The following is a 20,391-nucleotide window of genomic DNA, read 5'->3' as shown; positions in this document are numbered from 1 at the left end:
AAGCCTGTTCCAGGAGGCTCTTGGCTTCTGCCTGGAATAGCAGGGCACGGAGCAATCGAGCTCGCACCTCCACAGCACGTGGGTGTGAAGTATATTAGGGGAAGGCGAGAGCGACTTTGGTGGCGGTGCGCGGCTCAGTCACGTGGCGAGACTACCAGCTGCCCAGAGGCTTGGGTAGAATGCAAGGGCTGGAGCCTGCGAGAAGATTTAGCCCAAAAAACAGCAACACAGTAAAAATTAAAAGTCAAGCATTTCAATGAAGCTATTACTGCAGGCAGCAAGCAGTTGCCACAGACGTGGGTGTGTACCGGAGGGAGTTGTTAAGAGTATCTTGGTGGAGCCAAGGCAGTTGAAATAGGGACTTGGACAGCAAAGAGACATAGGGAATGACCACCTGGCGACTATCTGCTGGGGTTAGGTGGTGGGCGGGAATGTTTCATCTCACTGAATTTCTCTCTCTCTCCATCTTTCTTTTCTGTCTGTCTGTCTGTCTGTCTGTCTTTGTTTCTGAATTCTTTCAGTTTCCCCTCGCCGAAGTGATGTTTAGCTACTTGTATTTTACACTGACACTCAAAGCCCGACGTTCCAGCCCTGGCACGGTGACCTCCCAGTTCGCCTGGGGTGTGAGACAACCAACCAGTACTTCCCAGCAACACTTTTCTAACTGCACAAGTCACAGCACCCAAGGGTGCTGGGCGTCCTGGGCGCCTCACGCCCCTAACCCCCAACCCCGAGTTCCTCGCGCAGACCATGGGGCTGCCGCTGCCACTAGCCACACTTCGCAGTTTAATGACTTTCTTGAACTTAAATGGAAATTTCTGGGCGGAGAGAACAGGATTAATTCCCCCAGGCGTGGCTATTAAAGCCCCCGGGCTACTCTTCCGCTGCAGCCGAGCTACTTTAGAGCCTTTCCTTCACCCCGCCCCCTCTCCCCGGACCTGGGCTGGGGAGGATGTCCAGGCACTCTCAAGCTGGCTGCTCGTGCAACTAGAATGAAAAATCACAGCCTGCTGGCTGGGGTGAGGCGCGGGGAGCAGCCGGCGCCCGGCCCCCAGGACCTGGCAGCCACGTCCTCTGGGTGCGCCCCTTCGCTCCGCGGAGGACGCGCCCCCAGCCCGAACGCCCCGGGGGCCGGGTAGTACCTAGCGGCAGGACCAGCCGCTCTGGCTCCGACCGCAGGCGGGAGGATGGCGAGAGCCTGGGAGGAGGCGGCGCTCGGTCTGTGCGTCCAGGTCCCTTTCAGGGCACCGAGTGAATTTCACGTTCTGACCGCTCCGGCCCCCTGGGAGAACTAAACCCAGCCCCTGCCTCGGAGGCGCGCCCGGAGGCTGGTCCTTCGCGGGGAAAGAGACGACCTCAGCCGGGCGCTGGGAGCGGAGGGAAGAAGGAAGGGGGCGCCGGCGCTGGGTGCGCGCGTGGGAGCGCGCCCGGGACCCCCTCGCACACCGCTCAAGCCGGGGCGCCGCGCGGAGGAAGGAGTGGCCGCGGTGGGAATCGTAGGGCTCAAAGGCGACCTCCTAAAGTGGCGCTCTGGACAGGTCCAGATTTCGGATTCGGAGCCACCCACAGAGACTCAGGTCGTCTGGGCTCCTCCGCACCCCACCCCCAAGCCGGGGTTCGCGTCCCCCGCCAGCCCTGGGGGGGGGTTCGCGCGGGCGCCCCGTCGGGACCGGCTGCCCGGGGCGCCCATGAGCTCGCGGCCCTCGCCGCCAGCGGCCCCCTCGTGGCGCGCTTGGTGATGCCATGCCCCGCCACCTCGCGGGCGGAGAGGAGGGCGGCGCCGCGCGGCCCTGGGGGAACAGCGGCGCGGCGGCGGCGCGCGGGGGGCGCGCGGGCGGCGGCATGAAGGATGTAGAGTCGGGCCGAGGCAGGGTGCTGCTGAACGCGGCGGCCGCCCGGGGCGACGGCCTGCTGCTGCTGGGCACCCGCGCGGCCGCGCCGGGCCTGCGAGAGAGCCGGCGGGGCAAGCAGGGGGCCCGGATGAGCCTGCTGGGGAAGCCGCTGTCCTACTCCAGCGGCCAGAGCTGCCGGCGCAACGCCAAGTACCGGCGCGTGCAGAACTACCTGTACAATGTCCTGGAGCGGCCGCGCGGCTGGGCGTTTGTGTACCACGCGTTCGTGTAAGTACCGCGCCCACCTTCGCGCCCCCTCCGCGTCCGCGCCGGGACCCCGCGCCGGCCCAGGAAGCGCGCACACGCTCGCGCGCGCACACGTGGTGGTTTTATTTCCCCGCACGTGTTCGCGTCCTCCTGCCCGGAGCCTTCCACCTCCCCCTGCCCCACCTCTCCCGCTCGCCCCTTCTCCGCAGGGACACCCGCGAACTGGCCGGCGGTTCCGGGCACCCGGCGAGAGCCCAGCGGGAGCGGGACTTAAGCTTTGCTGTGGATAATAGAAAACACTTAGGTCTGGAGATGCATAAACTTCCACTGAGCGGGGCTGCGGGGAGTGCGCAGGGAAGAGGTTCGCAGCGTGAGACGGGAGGGTCGGTGAGGTGAGGGGTTGGCAGCTGGATGCGGAGGGACAGAGAGGGGAGCTCGTTCTCGCGACTGCCCTGGTCCGCGTCCGGCTCGGCGCAGCAGGAGGGGAAGCTGCTACTTGCTGCTTGCTGGGTTCCAGTGCGCCCGGAAACATGCCTCGCCGCAGCCACAGCCACCACCAACGGAAAATCTGTCAGTGCAAGGAGGTGGCCCTAGTCAGAAAGAGCGGACTGGCTGGCGGGGCTGTGTCCGGCGCTGCAGCGGGGCAGCAGGGAGCTTGGCCCAGGTGCGGTGGACAGAGGCGCGCTGGATCCCTCGCCGAGCAGCGTAGGGCAGCGGCTTAAATGGGCTTCTATGGCGCCCAGAGTGTGTGTGTTAAGCATGCCCTTGCCTTGTAGCAGAGAATGCTTAATGAGGAAATGATTGGAAGCAAATGTTTATTTTTCCTTTAGGCATTTAAAACCTTTCGGTGGCTTTAAAGTTTACTACTGGTTTTCCCATGGCATCCATTCATTCAGTCTCCTGTTGGAGTTAGGTTTATCTGGACATTTTATGGTTACTTTTAGTACTTTTAGGCCCTAATTTAATCTTCTTATTTTCCTCCAATTTTCTCTCCTTTTAGTTCTCCACCACTCCTTGCTTCTTTATGTTAAAATGAAATTTAAGATGTCATCCTTAGAAGACCCACAGAGAAAGTTACATTCAGTCACCAATATATTCTTTGTTTCCTAGTAAAATATGTTTTCTAGACATGAACTAGGTTTCTTTTAGAAATGAGGTGTTAGCATCCATATGTATCTCTTGTCTGGGATGAAAGATTTGACATTGGTATGGGAAATACAATTTGAGATAACATGGGAAATGAGATTAGTTTTGTAAATTGACAAACCTGGGATTCGACCACGTAGAAATAAGGAAGCTGGTGGAGTGTACAATCTGTGGAACCCGGGTGTCTGGAAAAGTTTACGGTCCCAAGTTGATGTGAACATGTAGCATCAGAATATTCTGGCCTACTTTGCATTTTGCAGCGTATACAAGGAGAATGTTGCACTGCGTGACCACTACATCAAAAGATTTAACTTAGTCACTGGTATTAAGATTGACATTACTTTAGATGTAGGTACTGTAATGACGGACATAGAGAAATAATACCAATACTCTTCATTTTCCTCTCTGCTGGATTGATAGATAATGAACCCTATTACTTAGTAATACTAATAAACTACTTTGACCTGTCACAATACACTAAAAATAATTAGCAACGATGACACTATATGCATTATAATGAAATAAGTACACTTTATTTGAATAATTATTTTTGTAAGAATAAACTCAGGGTTCATGGTTTTGAATTTTCAATAGAATTCCCTTCATAGCCTTTCATTTAATATTACATCTACACTGTCCATTCAGAGAGGATTGGCAATAACCTTGGTTGGTGCACACACTTCAGATCTCCTAAGTGTTTTCTTCACCATGAATGGGAATTTCTCAATTCCATGTTTTCTTTTTGCTGTCTTGATGTGTAGTAGGTTTCTATGGGCTTACTGTCTTTATGTTGTGATAAATGATTTTTTTAAAGGTTCGATTTTAGATATGTCTCACCAGGCTTTGTCGGGTTAGCAGTGTCATTAGTAGTAGCTTGAAAATAAATTCTATACTTGTCAATAAGATGCTGCTAATGTAGAGTCTTGCATTCTATACTTCTGGAGTCTGAGCAGAGAGGGGGTGCTAGACCACATTAACACGAAGAGAGAAGGGTTAGTGTGATGTTTGGGAGCATTGTACACAGTTAGAGCAGGTCGGGGTTGGGGAAGAGGCCATCATCTTTGGCAATTGCTGCTTATAATTTGAAATGGGTTTTTGAATAGCTGGACTTTACACATTAAATTAATAAGGCAAAGTTGCTGTGAACTGTAAGTCTAATGAGACCGTTAATAATACAGGAAATTATAAGAAAACAACTTCTAGAGAGGTGTAACTAACTAATTCCCTGCCAGCCTGGGAATCCCCAGATCTTACTTTAATAACAGTTTTTGCAGCATATTAAGGTTGCTGCCAAGAACAAGTGCACTGTGATTAATGAGGTACTTCAGGGATGCATTTATGTGGTAGACCAGTGTTTTACTGCCAAGAAACAAGAAAACTGTGTTTAAAGTTACACTGTAGGTAAAGAAAAATTTCTGTGTAATATGCAAACATCACTATTGTAATGACAATTTGATGATATGTACTGTGGTTTCAAGAGCACACATCCTAGCTTGCTGATAGGATGACTGACAAGGACAAAACATGAGCTGCTTCAAACAACTGTCTTGGAGTCTATCAAGTAGTGGAAATTTGAAAATCTGTACCTGTCCCTCTTTCAGATGTAGGGACAGCCCTGTGGCTGTCGGAGTAGTTCTTCAGTTTGCTAGATGAGCAGTGCAAATATGAGAAGCTTCTCTATTGGAATATTGCTTGTTCCTTTTTATTTTCCTCCTCCTTTAAGGACAGTTTTTGGAAGAGTATGCTGGGATTCCATTGATGCATGTATGGTGCTGAGAAATTACATGGGAAAAGGTGTTGCACATAAATGTAATTTGTCACTTTGTTCAATGTATTTTTGTCTGACTTGATACTATAAATGAGAATTTATAGATACTTTAAACTAGACTAAATTGTCCAGTCACTAAGGTAGGACTCCTGAAGCCCTCCTTTTTCTCTCACTTGCTCTTGCCACTCATCCAAAAGACGTTAAGTCCTGGTTGGACACTTTATATTCTCTTTTTTTTCCCCTCTTGACTACTTCTGTTGCCCCTTCTAGTTCTTCAATACCTCTCTCCGGTGTTTTGTAATGTTCTCTTGCCTGATTCTTTGGCTTTGGTTCATAGCTTTCTAACTTTCCTCTCTGACACCATACTTTTGTTCTTAAAATGCAAAATTTGTCATATCATCCCATTGCCTAAAATTTTTTGTCACTATCATTCACTTATTTGTTTACTCACCTGCTTATCCATATGTGCTAATTCACAGGTTATTAAGACAAAGGCCTCTGTTATAAAAGAGAGAAAAATATCAGGCATGTGGACCAGTGCAAAATGATGTCGTTGTTATTGCTATGGAGGAAGCAGTTCTATGGCTTCCTGGAAAAAGACAAAAACTTGGTGGAATTGGAAGCAGAAAGGCCAGCATTATCTTCATGTGAAAGTGAGGCATGAACTCATTTTGGACAAATATGTATCTAATTTTCAGATGGGCATTGCAAGGGAAAATGAGCAATCTTGGTAGAGAAAACAACCTGAGCAAATATAGGAATTTCTGAACCAATACAATAATTCTAGGTACCATTGAGTGTTTGCAGGATGAGGAGAGCTGCAGGAAAAGAAGATGAGGGCAAGCAAGTGCTTGGCCTTCGACAGCCCCGTAATGCTAGCCATGGAATCTGGTCTTTATTCTGTATGCTAGAAGTCCCCAGTCCTTCTGAAACCAGGGGCCAATTTTGTGAATGACAATTTTTACACGGATGCAAGGGAGGGGAAAGGGTTGGGATTTAAAAATTGCATTAGTGTGTTTTAGTATTGAATAATTACATACCCCCATGCTAGCATTACCTCCTCAGACCATTTGATGTTAGATTGCCATAAAGAATATACAACCTACATTCTGCATGTGTGCAGTTCATGTAGGGTTTGAGCTCTTGTGGGAATTTAAAGCCCTTCATCATCTGACAGGAGGGGGAGCTCAGGCCGTAATTTGAATGCTGTAGGTAGAGGGGAAGTTTTGCTGTTTCCCGTTCTGCTCACCTCCTGCTGCACAGCCTGGTTCCTAAAGGCCACAGACTGGTGCAGGTCCAAGGCCCTGGGTCTGGGATTCCTTGCTGTAGGCAGTGTTGGGTAATGAAAGGTGAAAACCAAAAACATGACATAATTACATGCATTTTGGACATATCTGCATTTTACTAGTTAGGAAAATGACCTGGAGCATACAGAATGGAGTCAGTGTGGTCTACTGACTCAAAATTTCCAGTCATTCATTCATTCTTTCTTTTATCCATGTATTCATTCTGCATTTGCTGACTCTCCAGAAAGGTAAGAGGTGATTGCCTAAGTATTTAAGCACCTGGCGAAATGAAGAGGAGGGCTTAATAAGAGAAATGATGAGGATACAGAATTGTCAGATTGTCTTCTGTAGTCTGGTGAGTGGGAGAAGGATAATTTTGACCTGGATAATTTGAGAAATGGAAGTGCCATGCACTAATATATGGAGCAAAGGGTGAATGGCATATATTTATGGTGTACAAAAAGTTAAAATTTGGGCCTGTTTCATTTTAGGTATTTTTGAGTCATTCCGATAGAGATTGTGATTGGTAGGAACATAGCTGTAAACCAGACACAATCTCTTTCCAATGGGTCTTGGGTTGGTATACAGAACTATTTCTATCATATATGAGGGCACACAATAAAATGTTGTTTGAGGGAATGACTACATTTACAGATGTGAAGATTAGTCTGAAAGTCTAGATCAGATGTTTATATTTGAAAATATCTATCAGTTTCATGGTGAGTAGAAAAGAGTCTACAGTCAGGATATGAAAGAGGACAGAGTCATGGGGACACCAAAAATTAAGCTTACAGACTACAGGAGAACCTGGAAAATCCATGATAAATCAACCAATAGTCAAAGGAGAAGCCAGGAAACTTTATTTCATGAAAACAAGGAAAGACATGTGCACAAAGGTAATGGCCAGCAGAAAGGACTGCTGCAGAAAACAAATAGGAAGCTTGGTAAGATTTCATTGAATTGATCATGAAAGAAGCCAGCGATTGACTTTGTGACAGCAGCTTCAATGAAGTGGGAGGTCATAAACCTGGTTTCAATAGATGATCATGGTAGTCTAAGGTAAGGACCAGATTCTTTGAAGAGCTCACTGGACTCTTGTGTTATGTCCTTTGTCCATCTTTCTGGCCTCTTTACAGCCACTGCCCTATAAGATGCACCCTGTTGCAAGCCTTACACAACTGCTTTATCCTGTACCTCACTGGATCTCTTTGCTCAAGCTGTACTCTTGAATTCTTCCCACATCTTTCACTCTGGCTTTCCAATTTTTGTTTCTGCAAAACAATGCAAGGTTGGCTTTCTCTCAGGCACATTTTCAGACAGGCTGCTAGGAGAGCTTAGTTGCCCTTGTCTCAGAATTCATGGTGCTCTGGGATTGTCCTTATAGTGGTGTGTCCCCCACTGTGTTCTTGTTGTGGGCTACTTGCTGTCTCCTCAGGGTGAAGGTGAATTTCTTACATGGGAGCTCTCCTTGTTTCTGAATCTCAAGCCCTTAGCAAGGTCAGTTGTATCTTGTAGAATCTATGTAAGTTCTTGCTTAATGAGCAAGTAAATAATTTTTCATGGAAGCCTACTGTAGAGAAGAGTCAGAATGAATTTCTGAGGGATGGAATTACTAGATCTTATCAGTTTTCTTGGAAGTAAAATGCTGATGATTAAAGGGGAAAAGATACAGAGCTAAAAGTAGGAGACCAGTGCTCCGCTCCCAGCTTTTCAATGAACTAATTTTATCATTTGGAACCAGTCATTGTGTCCTTTTGGAGTTTGAAATCTCCTTCTATGAGTGTGTCCAATAGTGTCAGTGATCCAACTAAGATGGTGGAAGACAGACTGGAGAGTTCTCCCCTCATCGCAGAGATGCAGGGGCACCTTCTGTATGCTTCCTATAACTTCACTCCTAACTCCCCAGATCCCCAGATATGTGTGTGACTATGTAGCCAAGGTGATCTTCCTAAAGACTTAAAAGAACACATCACTGCTGTACTTGGAGAAGGAGTCTACTGACTACCCACCCTCATCCTTAAAAGCAGGGGGTGCTTTATCTTGCTCACTGCTGTCTCATCAGCACCCCGAACAGTGTCTGTCACATAGAAGATGCTTCGTGCATGGGTGCATGTTGGCTCACCCACTGACACCCAAATCTGCAAAACACGTTACTGACTCCCTTGTGAAAATGGAATTTTACTCTGCTGACTACTTTGCATCAGACTCTATGAGACTCAATGAGTTACTTTATTATTTAAATATATTTTCTGTTCTGATTTCAATCTGTTTAAAAATTTATTTTTGGCAATTTATTTTTCACCCCTACTCCTTAAAAATCATTGATTTCCCTTTTTCTTAAAGAAGTCTTACAATTTGTACTACTTTAAGTTCAGTTAATGTAGTAACATAAGACACTTCTTATTCTTCCGTCTACTTTTAGAAATGTAAGCAATGCTATAGTATTACAGTTAGAAATGTTAAAACTATTGAGGTATTAGTATGGGGAATATTATAATCTAAAAGAAATAAAATATATGAAAAGAATATTTCAAAGTAGACTGAGTCCTGATACAAGAAGCACTGTAAACAAAGAAAATAGCCAGCAGCCTCTTGTTAATTGCTTGCAAAGAAGTCATGCCAGTTTTAATTTTTAATTGCGATGGCTATTTTGGCAGATGAAAATGCCGGCAGAGCATGTTTTATCCTAGCCCAGTGGTGTGAAACTACTTGAAGCTCAATTGAAGAGCCACAACTCATAGTTCTGTTTAATGATTTGTCAATGTTTCCATTTTCATTTCCCTTTTCTTCAACGATTTATGAGCATGTTATTTGAAATTTTATTTGCTTGCAATCTGGGAGATAGATTGGCCAGACCACTGCATTTTTCATCATTAGTGAAATTCTTTGATAGGCCTCAGAGTTTCCAGGTGATCCTTTTAATCTTTTACAGTCATTTTGTCTGAAAAATGTGTTTGTTAAATGGTAATGAAGTCATCAATTCCTAAATTTAAAAATAGCCTCAACACTTTCCATTTGCATCCACAAATATTATTTATGCATATAGGCCATATGCACATAAGTAAACACACAATATAAACACACACTGTAGCAGAGAATTTGTCTCTGTGCAATTATTTATATTCCTCTTGTTTTGCTCCTCTAAAAGAAAAATGAGACACTTAAATAAAATATAATTTGGAAATAAATCTGTTCAAATGAGAAGGGGAACAAGGGAGAGGGAAGGGAAACAAAGCTTTTGTAAATAAGAAGGGGAGGAGAGGTTGAAGGGAGGGGTGGGTAATGGAAAAAAGAAGATATATTATATACAGATACAAATTCCCCATGATGAATGTGATCATTATGTATATCTAAAATGTGCCAATAAAAATGAATTAAGAAAAGAGATAAAAACAATCTAAACTTACTCTTGGCAATATGAAGATTGTCTCATATTTTGAAGATATTTAAATGTTAGTGTACATGAAGAGACAGCACTTTTTACAAACTCAGTCGTAGTAGGCCTTGTTCCCATTTATAGTACTTATAGAGTAATTTTAGTTTCTCTATTTCTTCAGTCTGTGGCGAGACAATCTAACTGTAATGTTACAATCCATCTTTTGCTTATTAACAGTCAATTTAGTTTTACATTTAATTAAGAGCCATTGTGTGTATCTGGTAATGTGTTAGATGCTGGTGGTTCAAAAATGGATTACAGTATATATACATTGAAGGAAATTCCACTGGGGAATATGATTAAGTTCTGATTCAATATTATAAACTTTACTTTTACCAATTGGATGAGTATGAGCAAGTTGCTTTCAATATCGTTTTCTTAATTTGTAAAGTAGGAATAAAACATTGCATCAAGACGTTACAGTATCGATATGAGATGTATGTATATGTGAGTAGTACTGTATTTTATACATATATATTCACACTCAGCACATTGTTTGTTATTGTAACTGGATAGAAAAGTTGAATAATGTGTTACAGGATTGTATTTCTATAGGTAGTGAGCAACCTTTGTGAAAAAGACTGATAATAAGGTCATGGATTTTGTTTACGATTTATCATTCTGCCATCTCTAAGAATGATACTAACAGAGTATCACAGAATTAATAATCACTGAAGAATTTTAACAGTGTTTGTTCCTCTGCCTTCATATTTCCTGGCTTATTTCTTACTATTATGTACCTCCCATAGCTTTTATTATTTGGGTCATGTATTGTAGTCCTTAGTTACATTACTGCCTCGTCCTTTAACTGGATTTTTATATAATTCTTCACAATACTTTGTAAATGTCTGAGTAAACCAAAGCATTCTCTTCTTTTATGTCTCCTATGGTATGTAGCTAGAGTTTCATTCTTTACTTCTAATCAGAATTTACTTTTAGAGTCTTAAACCTGCCTTCCCACGAAGCAGGACGTTCCTTCAGTTCTCCTAGTTTAAAATTGTGTAACAACTTGTATTGATGATTCAAATTCACGATTTCTTAATGCCATTTTCATGAACACTAAATTCCGAATTTATACTTTCGTTGCTATCTAAGATTTATTTTAAAATAGCATCATTTGATTTATTTAAGAGCCTTAATGCTGAATGTGCATGATATGTTTGCTCCAACTGATTTCCCACAGGATTCTTTCTCTCTGTCAAACAACAGATATAATTCTTGTTTTCTATGCATAACCCCATTTATCTTTCATGCTTTTCTTTCTCACTTTTCACATACCTGTTTTTTCCTGGACGTTTCTTCCGTTCTCCTCATTTGTCCCACTGACTTTTTTCACCTGTGGTTTAGATCTTTTTTTCCCCCTCTGTGTGTCTACCTTTATGGGATACATTTCTCTTCATTTATTTTTACTCTGTGGTATACCTTGATTTCTTGTCCTCGGAAGGCTGTCTGCTCTTAGTCAAGAGAGGCATTGGCCCTCTAGCTACTCCTGCTTTCCCAGTGTACTGCTGAAGTAAACTGGGTTAGCTAGTTTACATATCACACTTCAGTAATTAGAAGAGGCTTCTAGAACGATGTGGGGCTAGAAATGCACTGTGAGAATGCGATTTGGTGTGCTCTTTTAGTTAGTTTCAGACTTCTTAGAAGATAAGAGTGTGAAGTCTTAAGATTGCATTGAGTTCTTCTAATTATATTATTTCTGAAATACAAGAGTACTTAACTATTTAGCATGTAGTTTTTTAAAGATCATATTTCCCATTTTGGAAGCTACTGCTTTATACAATGAAGAAATCAGAAATTTACTTTGAGGTCAGTGGAGCTATTTTAGAAAAACATACTTTTAAAACAAACTCCAATATGTTTATAATATATAATTAAGTATCATTTAACTTAAAATATTTACCACATAGACATCCTGGCTATTAGGAATTGTCAAGTTGCCCTATTCAGAAGAAATAGGACTATACTTTGGCGTCAGAGAGCTACACTTTCTCTGTGTAATTGAGAGGTTATATCATGGCCTCCAAATGTAAGTATACTGTAAAAGAACCTCTGGGATATGAAACCAGTGGCAGTCTTTCCTTGTTGGAAATTTTCCTGAAGATATTCTTACAGTGTATTAAGACTATCACGGAAGTGTTGGACTCCCATGTCTTTAATCGTCTTTTCTCTACATCATGCTACTTGTGAAGTTCTAGAGTGTAAACTATGGGAGCTTCATATGAATAAGAGTGTATTTCTTCAAATGGCTATTAGTTTACTATTTACTGAGCCTCAGAAACCATCTCTATGAATTGACTCGGGATAAAAACAAAGATGAGCCTTTCTCCATCAACTCTTAGCTGTTGTTGCTCTTGAAAGGATTTACACAATGATCTCCAGGAGCACCAGATACAGGCCCACTGATGGCCAGTCCTCTCAACCCCTTGAGAAACTCACAAGGTTTTCTCATACAGAAGCAGCACAGGAGTTCCTGCTGTAAGAGTGATTTCTAAAGAGTGGTAATTAAACAAGTTAACCTAAATGTTTTAGTTAATAAATCATCCTGAGGATGTTTCATTGACTTCAAAGTATTTTAAAAATAGAAAGGAAACTGATGCTGGTTCACAATACTGTATTTGAGGATACTATTTATTCTCCCCAAAATGATTTAAGAAAAAAATAATATACACCATTAGTAAATCAAATGAAATTCTTGTATATTTTCAGTGTACTCTTTAAGTGTCTAATAGAGTTAACTTTTTAGATCTTGTGTATGAGAGGAAAATATTACCTGCCCTTCTAAGGAACCTTGAATTTACTTAATCATTCATTTACTATCTGAGCGCCCGCTGTGTACCTTGTCTTTGGAACACTGTGGATATTACTTCTTCCGTTGTGGTCAGCTATCTCTAGGGTTGGAGAAAGTGCCTTGTTTATTCAGGTAGACAATGTTACTTGCTCTCTTCTTTTAGGTATGGAAGGTGTATTCTGTGCAGTCATTAAGGTACTCTTCTTCTAGCTCATCAAAACTACCTATAGCTCATCAAAACTACCTCTTTATGCTTTAAATGGGTTAATGAACTAGATCATCAAACAAGTTAAAGCGTTGTAAAGATAGTAAGATTCATTTAGTTTCAAATTTGCTTTGCCAGATCCTACAATTCGGTTTGTCCCATCAACGGGAAAAAGAAAAAAAAAAATTGAAGGGAAATGTAAATGACTTTTTGGGAACCCACTTAGAACTTTCAAAGCAGGTTCCTAAACTGAAGGACCATTTGTTCTTATTTATAAAGTCTTTGACAAGTAGAAATGACACTGTGCTTGGGGCAGCAGTTTTGCTGAGCTTGAATGCTCAAGTAATCACCCAACTTGTTTTTTTCTGGAAGAAAGCCAGGTAAGTTCTTTAAATTCAGACCTATCAAAGGATGGATAGAATGAGATGGGTTAGAATATTGGCAAAGGCCAACATTCTATGAACAGAGTGCTTTGACTTCCAGCCATTGGTTTATATGATGTGACCATGTATTCCTCAGCCCTTTATTCCTTCTAGCTGGCGTGGCCCCAGACATTGTACTACAAAGGAAATGAGGCTTCTTGTCATGAAGACAGATTCCATGATGTGATTTTAGATTATTTTTGTATCCAGAACTGAACTTGACAAACTGCTTTAGAAATTACTGTTCCTTAACTAGTTGGGTCATGCTGCTCAGAGCTGTTTTTCAGAGCTCATAGGTATAGAGTTTTAGCCTAGGCTTCAGGCCAGGAAGTGGATAATAAAGATGAGTTTATATAAGGAACTAGGCGAGGTAGCTTAAACACCCATAAACAAAAATGGTTGAGAACCTATCACGTTAGCTAGAAATGCATAATATTCCTCTAATTCAGGACATGACACAATTCACAGTCGTCATCAGTGAAAGATCATAGGTTTAAAGATTTAAAGATAAATACATGATTTTTTTATTGTTTCTTGTTGATTCAAATTCTGTTTCCACATTGCATTCTTACAGTAGATTTGCAAAGCACACTGTAGTGTATTTAGGAAATGTGTCCACATAAATGTATCATGTTTTTATACTTGGGTCATGTGTAAAGTTATTGAGTGGTTGGTGCAGAATAAGCATCTGGAAGTGGGGCAGTAATGTAGTGTGCAAGGGCGTGGTTTGCAGTGCTCAATTTGGGAATTTGAAAGCTGACAAAATAGGAATCTATGAAATTGTTAGCCCTCAATTAGATTCTCACAGGCAAAGAATCAAATATTTCAAGGCTTCAAGTGAGTATGATTTTAACCATGAAGTATTTGCTTTATTCTGCTTTAGGTAGAGACAGGAAGCACCATATGGCCTGCTTAGGTTTTGGGAGAGAAAGATGGCAGGTCATCATTAGTTACCAGTGTAGAAGGGATGATAAGGAGATGAAATGGTGCTGGGCAAAGAGGTTCAGGAAATGCTAGCCTGTGGAGGGAGCAGAGGAGAAGAGAAAGGAGAGACGTGAGAGAAATACAGTGTGAATAGGATTTTGTCCCAAAGAAAAGTCACAACGGGACAAAGGTATTACAAAGAAGAAAAATGAAGTTATGCATGTAAAAAGAGGTAGTAATGTAGCCAGCCAGGGTAGATGAGGAGAGGCCAGAACTTAAAAAATAACACCTCAGCCATCATGTAGTAGATAGCATCTGCAGCGCCATCTGTTGTGGGGATATCCAGTTTCACAGGAAGGAAACATGGTGTCCAGGAGAAAAGAGGACCAAAAACAAGACAGCAAGTGGGTAGATGCTGTCAGCATCTCTAATGGCGCTTCACAGGGTGAGGAGTGTCCCCTAAGGCGCAGTTGTATAACCGGAATGGGGTCTCCAGGAGAGAGGCTGATAAAGAAACTCCTGTGCAAGCAGAGAAATCTGGTGGGAAAGCAGTTTTGGAGTCTGTAAGAGAGATGCTGATAAGTGGAAAGCAGCTCTAAAGGGTTTGAGACAAGGCACCAACAGTGTTGGGGGGGAAAGGAGGAGAGAGTAGGCTGCATAACTGCCAGCTGAATGAGGGAAGAGAGAAGGGAAAGAGGAGATTAGGAAGGAAGAGAGAAATGCTAAAGTTTTCATTTCTCCGAGCAGTTAAAGGTCTGTCCACATATAAAAGCCTTGGGGGAAGGGCCAGCCTGCGAAAGATTAGAGTGATTGAGACGAGCAAGGACCTGAAAGAAGGGAGACTGAGATTTCTGATAAAAATTTAGAGTGGTAAAGAAACAGTGTTGGAGGTGGCAGCATTCTGTCATGTGCTAATGCAGTACTGGGTGACAAATACTGTCATTTCTTGACAACAGCAGAGGCTCAAATGGAGTTTTGGCATACTAGGTACAGGAGCAGGTGTGAGGTTCTCAGAATCCCTCTAATAGTGGCAGACAGGGAAAATTTACAATAGCAGCCAAAGCTTTGACTCAAGACTGGCACCTGTGTGGCCCCAGCAAAGGTAGTGTGGAAGTGCTCTAGAAGCCACACACTCAACATGTGTGACCGTGAGCAGAACGTGGACCTTTCTAGGTACTGACCACCTGACGTTGTGGAGACTCCGTAAGGTAATATTTATACACCCTCACCAAGATATTCTGTTAGCCCTTTGAAGGGGGAAATGGTGCAGTAGTTACCTCACCTAAAAGATTCATTCAATGATTAAAAGAGTGAATAAGTATAGCACTTTGCAGCAAAAAGCATTATATTTGGTGCCAATATTATATAGCAAGAACTTTTCTGCTGTGTTTACAAGCTCTCCGAACTTGAGCAGTGTTTCTCAGAAATCAGGAAATACCGTATGATCTCTCTGTTTTTGAATATGCAGACAAGAGCACATCCTTAAAGTTTAAACTTGAAAACACTGCCAGGGACTACTGTTTTTGCACATGAAAATAATAGGGTTGTAGAGGCGGAAGGGCCTTTGAGGACCTAGTCTAACACTGTCCTATTTTACATGGGAATTGAGGCTGCAGAAACATTAAGTAGTGCGCTTGGAATGACTCATCAGAGCCAGCATTGGTTCAGCTTGTGTAGAAAGAACTTAAATTGTAGGTCTGGGATCAGCCTTAACATTCCTGTCCTTGAAGGTGTTCTGTAGTCTTTTAAAAAGGGATATTGCCATTTATTTCAAATACTATTGTTTATCTAACTATTATACAGAGTATAGTCTATTAATAAGCATTTTGGTGCCTTTTTAGTCTGCATAATAACAAAGAACATTTTGTCCCTTTTACGAACTCCCATTAGCTAGCAAAAGGCATTAATTGCTATAGTTCTTTCTTGTAAAGAAGAGAAATTCTGAAGAAGCAGTTTCTCCCGGCTTGGTCTTTAAGACTCGAATGGATAAATAGATCAAGTAAGAAGCAAGTAGGAATTTATAGTTCATTCCACCGTGGCATTATGCTTTGTTTTCAGATAAGACAATTTTATTGGAATTATCTCCAGAATTCCAGGAGGCAGTAGTGGGAAAGAGTATGAACATGACATGAATGATCTTAAATGATCACTCACACTCAATATGCCTGTGCACACACCACTTCATTACACTTGATAAACTCATTAGGGCAAGGCCAGTATAGTTTTCCAGAAGTTCAAGTGAGCCAAATATCTGTATTTAAACGTAACACGTTTAACAGGTCTAACGCTGTATATATATGCCCAAAGTGTATTGTCCACAACAGACCTGGGCAGGCAGCTAAATATGACCCTAGCCCCTGGATCTCCTCAGTCTGCCTCATGACAGGTGAGGCGCATCTGCTTTGCAAGCATGGGACTTCCTTTTGTGTGAATGACTAAAATTAACTTGAATTTGGTTTCTGTGCTGTTCTACATCTCGTATTCTTTTCATTGTTACTATTATCATTAAAAATGTAGTGGTTTGGGGAAGAATTATAAGAGAATAAAGAGTTTTAGTGTTTACTTAAAATTGTTAGTTTATGAATGACCACTTTCTCAATGGGCTGCCTGCATGCACCAAAGTTGACTTGTTCATGCAAGGCATTTCTGTTTTATCCAGGAAAATTTTGAAGTAGAGCAGTTAACCAGAGAACTTGAAAGTATCCCATTTATTTTTATGCAAAACTCAATATTCTTTATTCCTCTCCTGTGTTTTGAATGCTTACAACCCTACAATATTCTAAGTCACCATAGCCCCTGCACTACTGATCCCGTGCGACTTCACCACACAGACACAGGTCGGCAGCAGAAGGGTAGGTATGAGATACAAAGACGGAGGGCTTCCCTTCCTTCCCTTTGACACATGGCTTTTGTTTCTTCCTTCAAAGAAAAGTGTTAGTTTGGTCTTTAGTTTCAAAGCTCTTCAATGGGACCTTCTTCATGGGCAGCTTTAAATATAGACACAGATAAAAGGATGCTGCAATTATTAAAGCCTGACTTTACATACCAGAAAAGGTCTAATGACTTAACCCATGCTCATCATAGTGCTGTTATTCGACAGCGTTAACTTCACAGGCCAGATCTGCATCCTGCAGTGTAATACCAGTTTATTAAATTATTTTGATGACTCCTAAAGACAGTTGTGGCTGTTGAATATTTGTTACAGGAACTCAGAATCCAGAGATCTTTGTAGTGTGCAGTAATATAAGCGCGAGACTGTTCCTTGAAGTGTTTTTTTTTTTTTTTGTCATTTAAAATAACCAGAAATTACATGATGCTCTGTCTCATTAGCAACTAATTAAATCAAGAAATAAGTCAGTGTTAATCCAAGGGAAAACTATTATTTGAAAGGAATGAGGGAGCAATGTATAGCATGATATGACATGGTTTCTAAAATGAACTATTTGGTGAATACAAGCAAGATGTGAAGCAGTATACATAATATAGGTACTCAAGAATCCAATTTTCTAAATAACTCCTTATAGATATAGTAGGTTCTTGTCATTTATGGCTGTTATGTCCTATAAGGTCCCTGCAAATGCTGAATTAGTGAATACTAAATCTTTTTTTTTCCAGAACCAGGAATCAAACTCAGGATCTGGTGCTTGCCAGGCAGAACTTGAAATCTTCTTTATAGTGAAATTAGAGAGTAAAGTCCTATAAGCCTTTGTTATAATATTTTCATTAATCAGTGAACACATAACCTTATTTTATGTGTGTTTCTGTCCAAATATATATTATTTAATATTTATTATTGCCTGTTAAACTCACAGCCAATAAAACTGCAGCTCATTCCCGAATGAAGTTTATTTTCCATATTTTTTCCAAAGAAGCACCACACAGTCTCCTTGTGTGTAGGAACACTGAATAGTCTCTCAGTCTTATTCACTATTACTTGCTCGCTATTACGTGTGCAACAGAAGACATGAATATTTGCACACGTCTTTAAGTGACTTCAAAAGCACTATATTGATTTTAGGGGTTACCAATGAAATTCACCTACGCACATTTATAAACTGGAAATCAGTGTCTAGTGAGGATCAGGAGTCCTCACACTTCCACCGCATATGATGTGTATAAAATGAAAATTTCTGAAAGGAATAAAATAAACTGCTGATGAAAGTTGCCTTTGGTGAATGGTTCCATGTTTAGAGAATGAGGAAAGATGCTCATTTTATTTCCTTTCTGTCCCACATGACTTTCTACTCTTCACCACCTATTCCTTTCCATTCTCCATCATTTTCCTTTGTCTCTCCTACCATCCTCATCGCCATTCTTATGCAAACCATGTGCATTCTAGGGAGCTGTAGGATAAGGTTGTATTTGAGTGACTACTGACTCTTAGAAAAAGTCTATATAATTTTTCAAATGAAAAGTATTTTATAAATGCTAAATACAATACTTACAACATGGACATGCAGGATAATTGTGTCATACACTATCTCTCTGACTCCCAGCACCCAGAAAATCCTGAACTTTTTATTTCAGAACTGCCAAAGGATCTTGTATACATTCTTACCACAGATTGTCAGAATGCTTATCAGAAGACTGATAAGTATGAATCAAGAGCTATTGGTGATATCGTGGTAACTACTAAGTAGCATATGAATTATGGTATGCAAATTCTCTTCAGGTAGAATTCTGGGGTCTGGGCTCCCTACCGCTTCCTCATTGCAGAATTAGTAGCAAGGACCTTGGTTCAGTCCTTATAGGCGTGACTTCTTGGGCCCCTCTTATCTTGGGTGTCCAGACTCAACAAAATCCATTTCTGGCCTTGAATTATTTTTGAAATCTTGCCATTAAGAACTTGTAACTTTGGGAAGCAGAGAAAAGTTTTAATTGTTGCATCGTTTCCTTCCTTGCTTATGTCATGGTGTTCTTTAAGAGAAAAGCCTGAATGGAAAGGAACTTTTCACTTCCCTGAAAGGCTTTTTTCCCTAGTTAATGTGAAGATTTCCTCTTCCCCCAGGTACTTTCTGTGATGTACTGTACCCCTGATTGAAAGCAAGCTGAAGCTAAGATGGCCGTGGATGGAGAAAGAGATATGTAAGACATGTCCATGTCTAACTATAGTTGGGATACATTAGTCTCTCATAGATTGTCACTCTTTGCTCATTCTTAGTCTCTTATCTAAAATCATTCTGATTTTCACATAACTGGATTTCTGACAGCACTATTCAATGCATCACTTTCTCTTCTCAAACATTAAGAACACTGTACTAATTTTAAGTGTTTGTATGCATGTGCACATATATATAATCAAAATGTGTGAAAACATTCCTTCATTTAAAAAAGATCAACAAGCCTTGTGAAGAATAACTTTAGCAACAAATGGTGAGTTTATTTTAAGAATAAACTCTGTAAATGTGTATACCTCTAAGAATAAAAATAGTGAAACTTCTAAAGGTTTACTTTCCTCCCTAAATATGACAGCTACCCACAAATCAAACAGATTGTAGTTCTTGTTGATCTGATGCTTGCAAAACCACGACAGTTTAGGGAAAAAGCATATGGGTATTGAATATCCCACATAGTTTACTACTGCATCTGTACAAGTCTTCAGTAAAATCAAGAAGAAAAATCAAGATTTTCTCATCAAAGTTTGTAGTCAACCAATCCAATTTGGAGGGGGGTCTGAGATTGCCTTACAGCTGAGATTAAGTTTACTGTGGCTGACTCACTGTCCCTTCATCTGTAACTGTGCCTTGCAAAGTGTCCCTGCTTCCCAAAAGCAAGTATGCCGCTTTGGTGCCTTGTCCCTTTTACAAGTCTCTTTCCAGCCATGTCTGTGAGACCTAAGATATGAGTTCTTATTACTTTGTATATCTGAGTTATATTGGAAGGAATACTTATTGGTTATCAAATTCAAAAATAAAGTAGAATCCTCCACATAACTATCCTATTTTCCCATTGAAACTGCTTTCTGCAAAACTGAACCATCATCAGAATTACATTGGTAAATGCAAGCAGAAATTAATCGGGTGCTGGTCAATCTTGGTAGGTCCGGGTTCCATCAAAGGTACAGTTTCACAATACCATCGTGCACATTCATTTAGGTGTCGTCTAAGACTGTTTCCATGCTACGCAGTCAGAGTTGCGTAATTTGTATCAGTGACCTATAATACATAAAAATGAAAATGTGTACTATCTAGCTTAGGCTAGAAAATTATTTCACAACTTGTGTCCTTGCCCTGTGGCATGTGGTTTTTAATGATATAGGATAAAAAAAAAAATGGCACTGGTGAACCAGGTATTAGTAGAGTTGAAATAAAAAG

At 41.4% G+C, this 20,391-nt stretch overlaps 1 protein-coding gene across 6 annotated transcripts in view; it reads left to right on the top strand.

Moving 5' to 3' along the window:
• The first annotated feature begins 905 nt into the window (after positions 1-905).
• Kcnq5 (potassium voltage-gated channel subfamily Q member 5) overlaps positions 906-20,391 on the top strand; it is a 513,487-nt gene continuing 494,001 nt past the window's right edge. For 2 of the 6 annotated variants that reach the window (XM_063226948.1, XM_063226946.1), the window contains exon 1: positions 1,994-2,120. Coding sequence is in view for 4 of the 6 variants with exons in the window: in XM_063226942.1 (XP_063083012.1) it covers positions 1,744-2,120 (377 nt within the window). In the remaining 2 variants the exon portion in view is untranslated. Of the gene's footprint in view, positions 2,121-19,085; positions 19,163-20,391 lie in introns of all 6 variants that reach the window. The other 4 variants (XM_063226947.1, XM_063226942.1, XM_063226945.1 and 1 more) reach the window with 4 other exon arrangements.

The sequence above is a fragment of the Cavia porcellus genome, unplaced genomic scaffold, assembly GCF_034190915.1.
Source record: "Cavia porcellus strain 051 isolate PalLab524CR breed Dunkin Hartley unplaced genomic scaffold, mCavPor4.1 scaffold_16, whole genome shotgun sequence".
Classification (NCBI taxonomy): Eukaryota; Metazoa; Chordata; class Mammalia; order Rodentia; family Caviidae; genus Cavia; species Cavia porcellus.
This window is presented reverse-complemented; position numbering and strand designations above follow the sequence as displayed.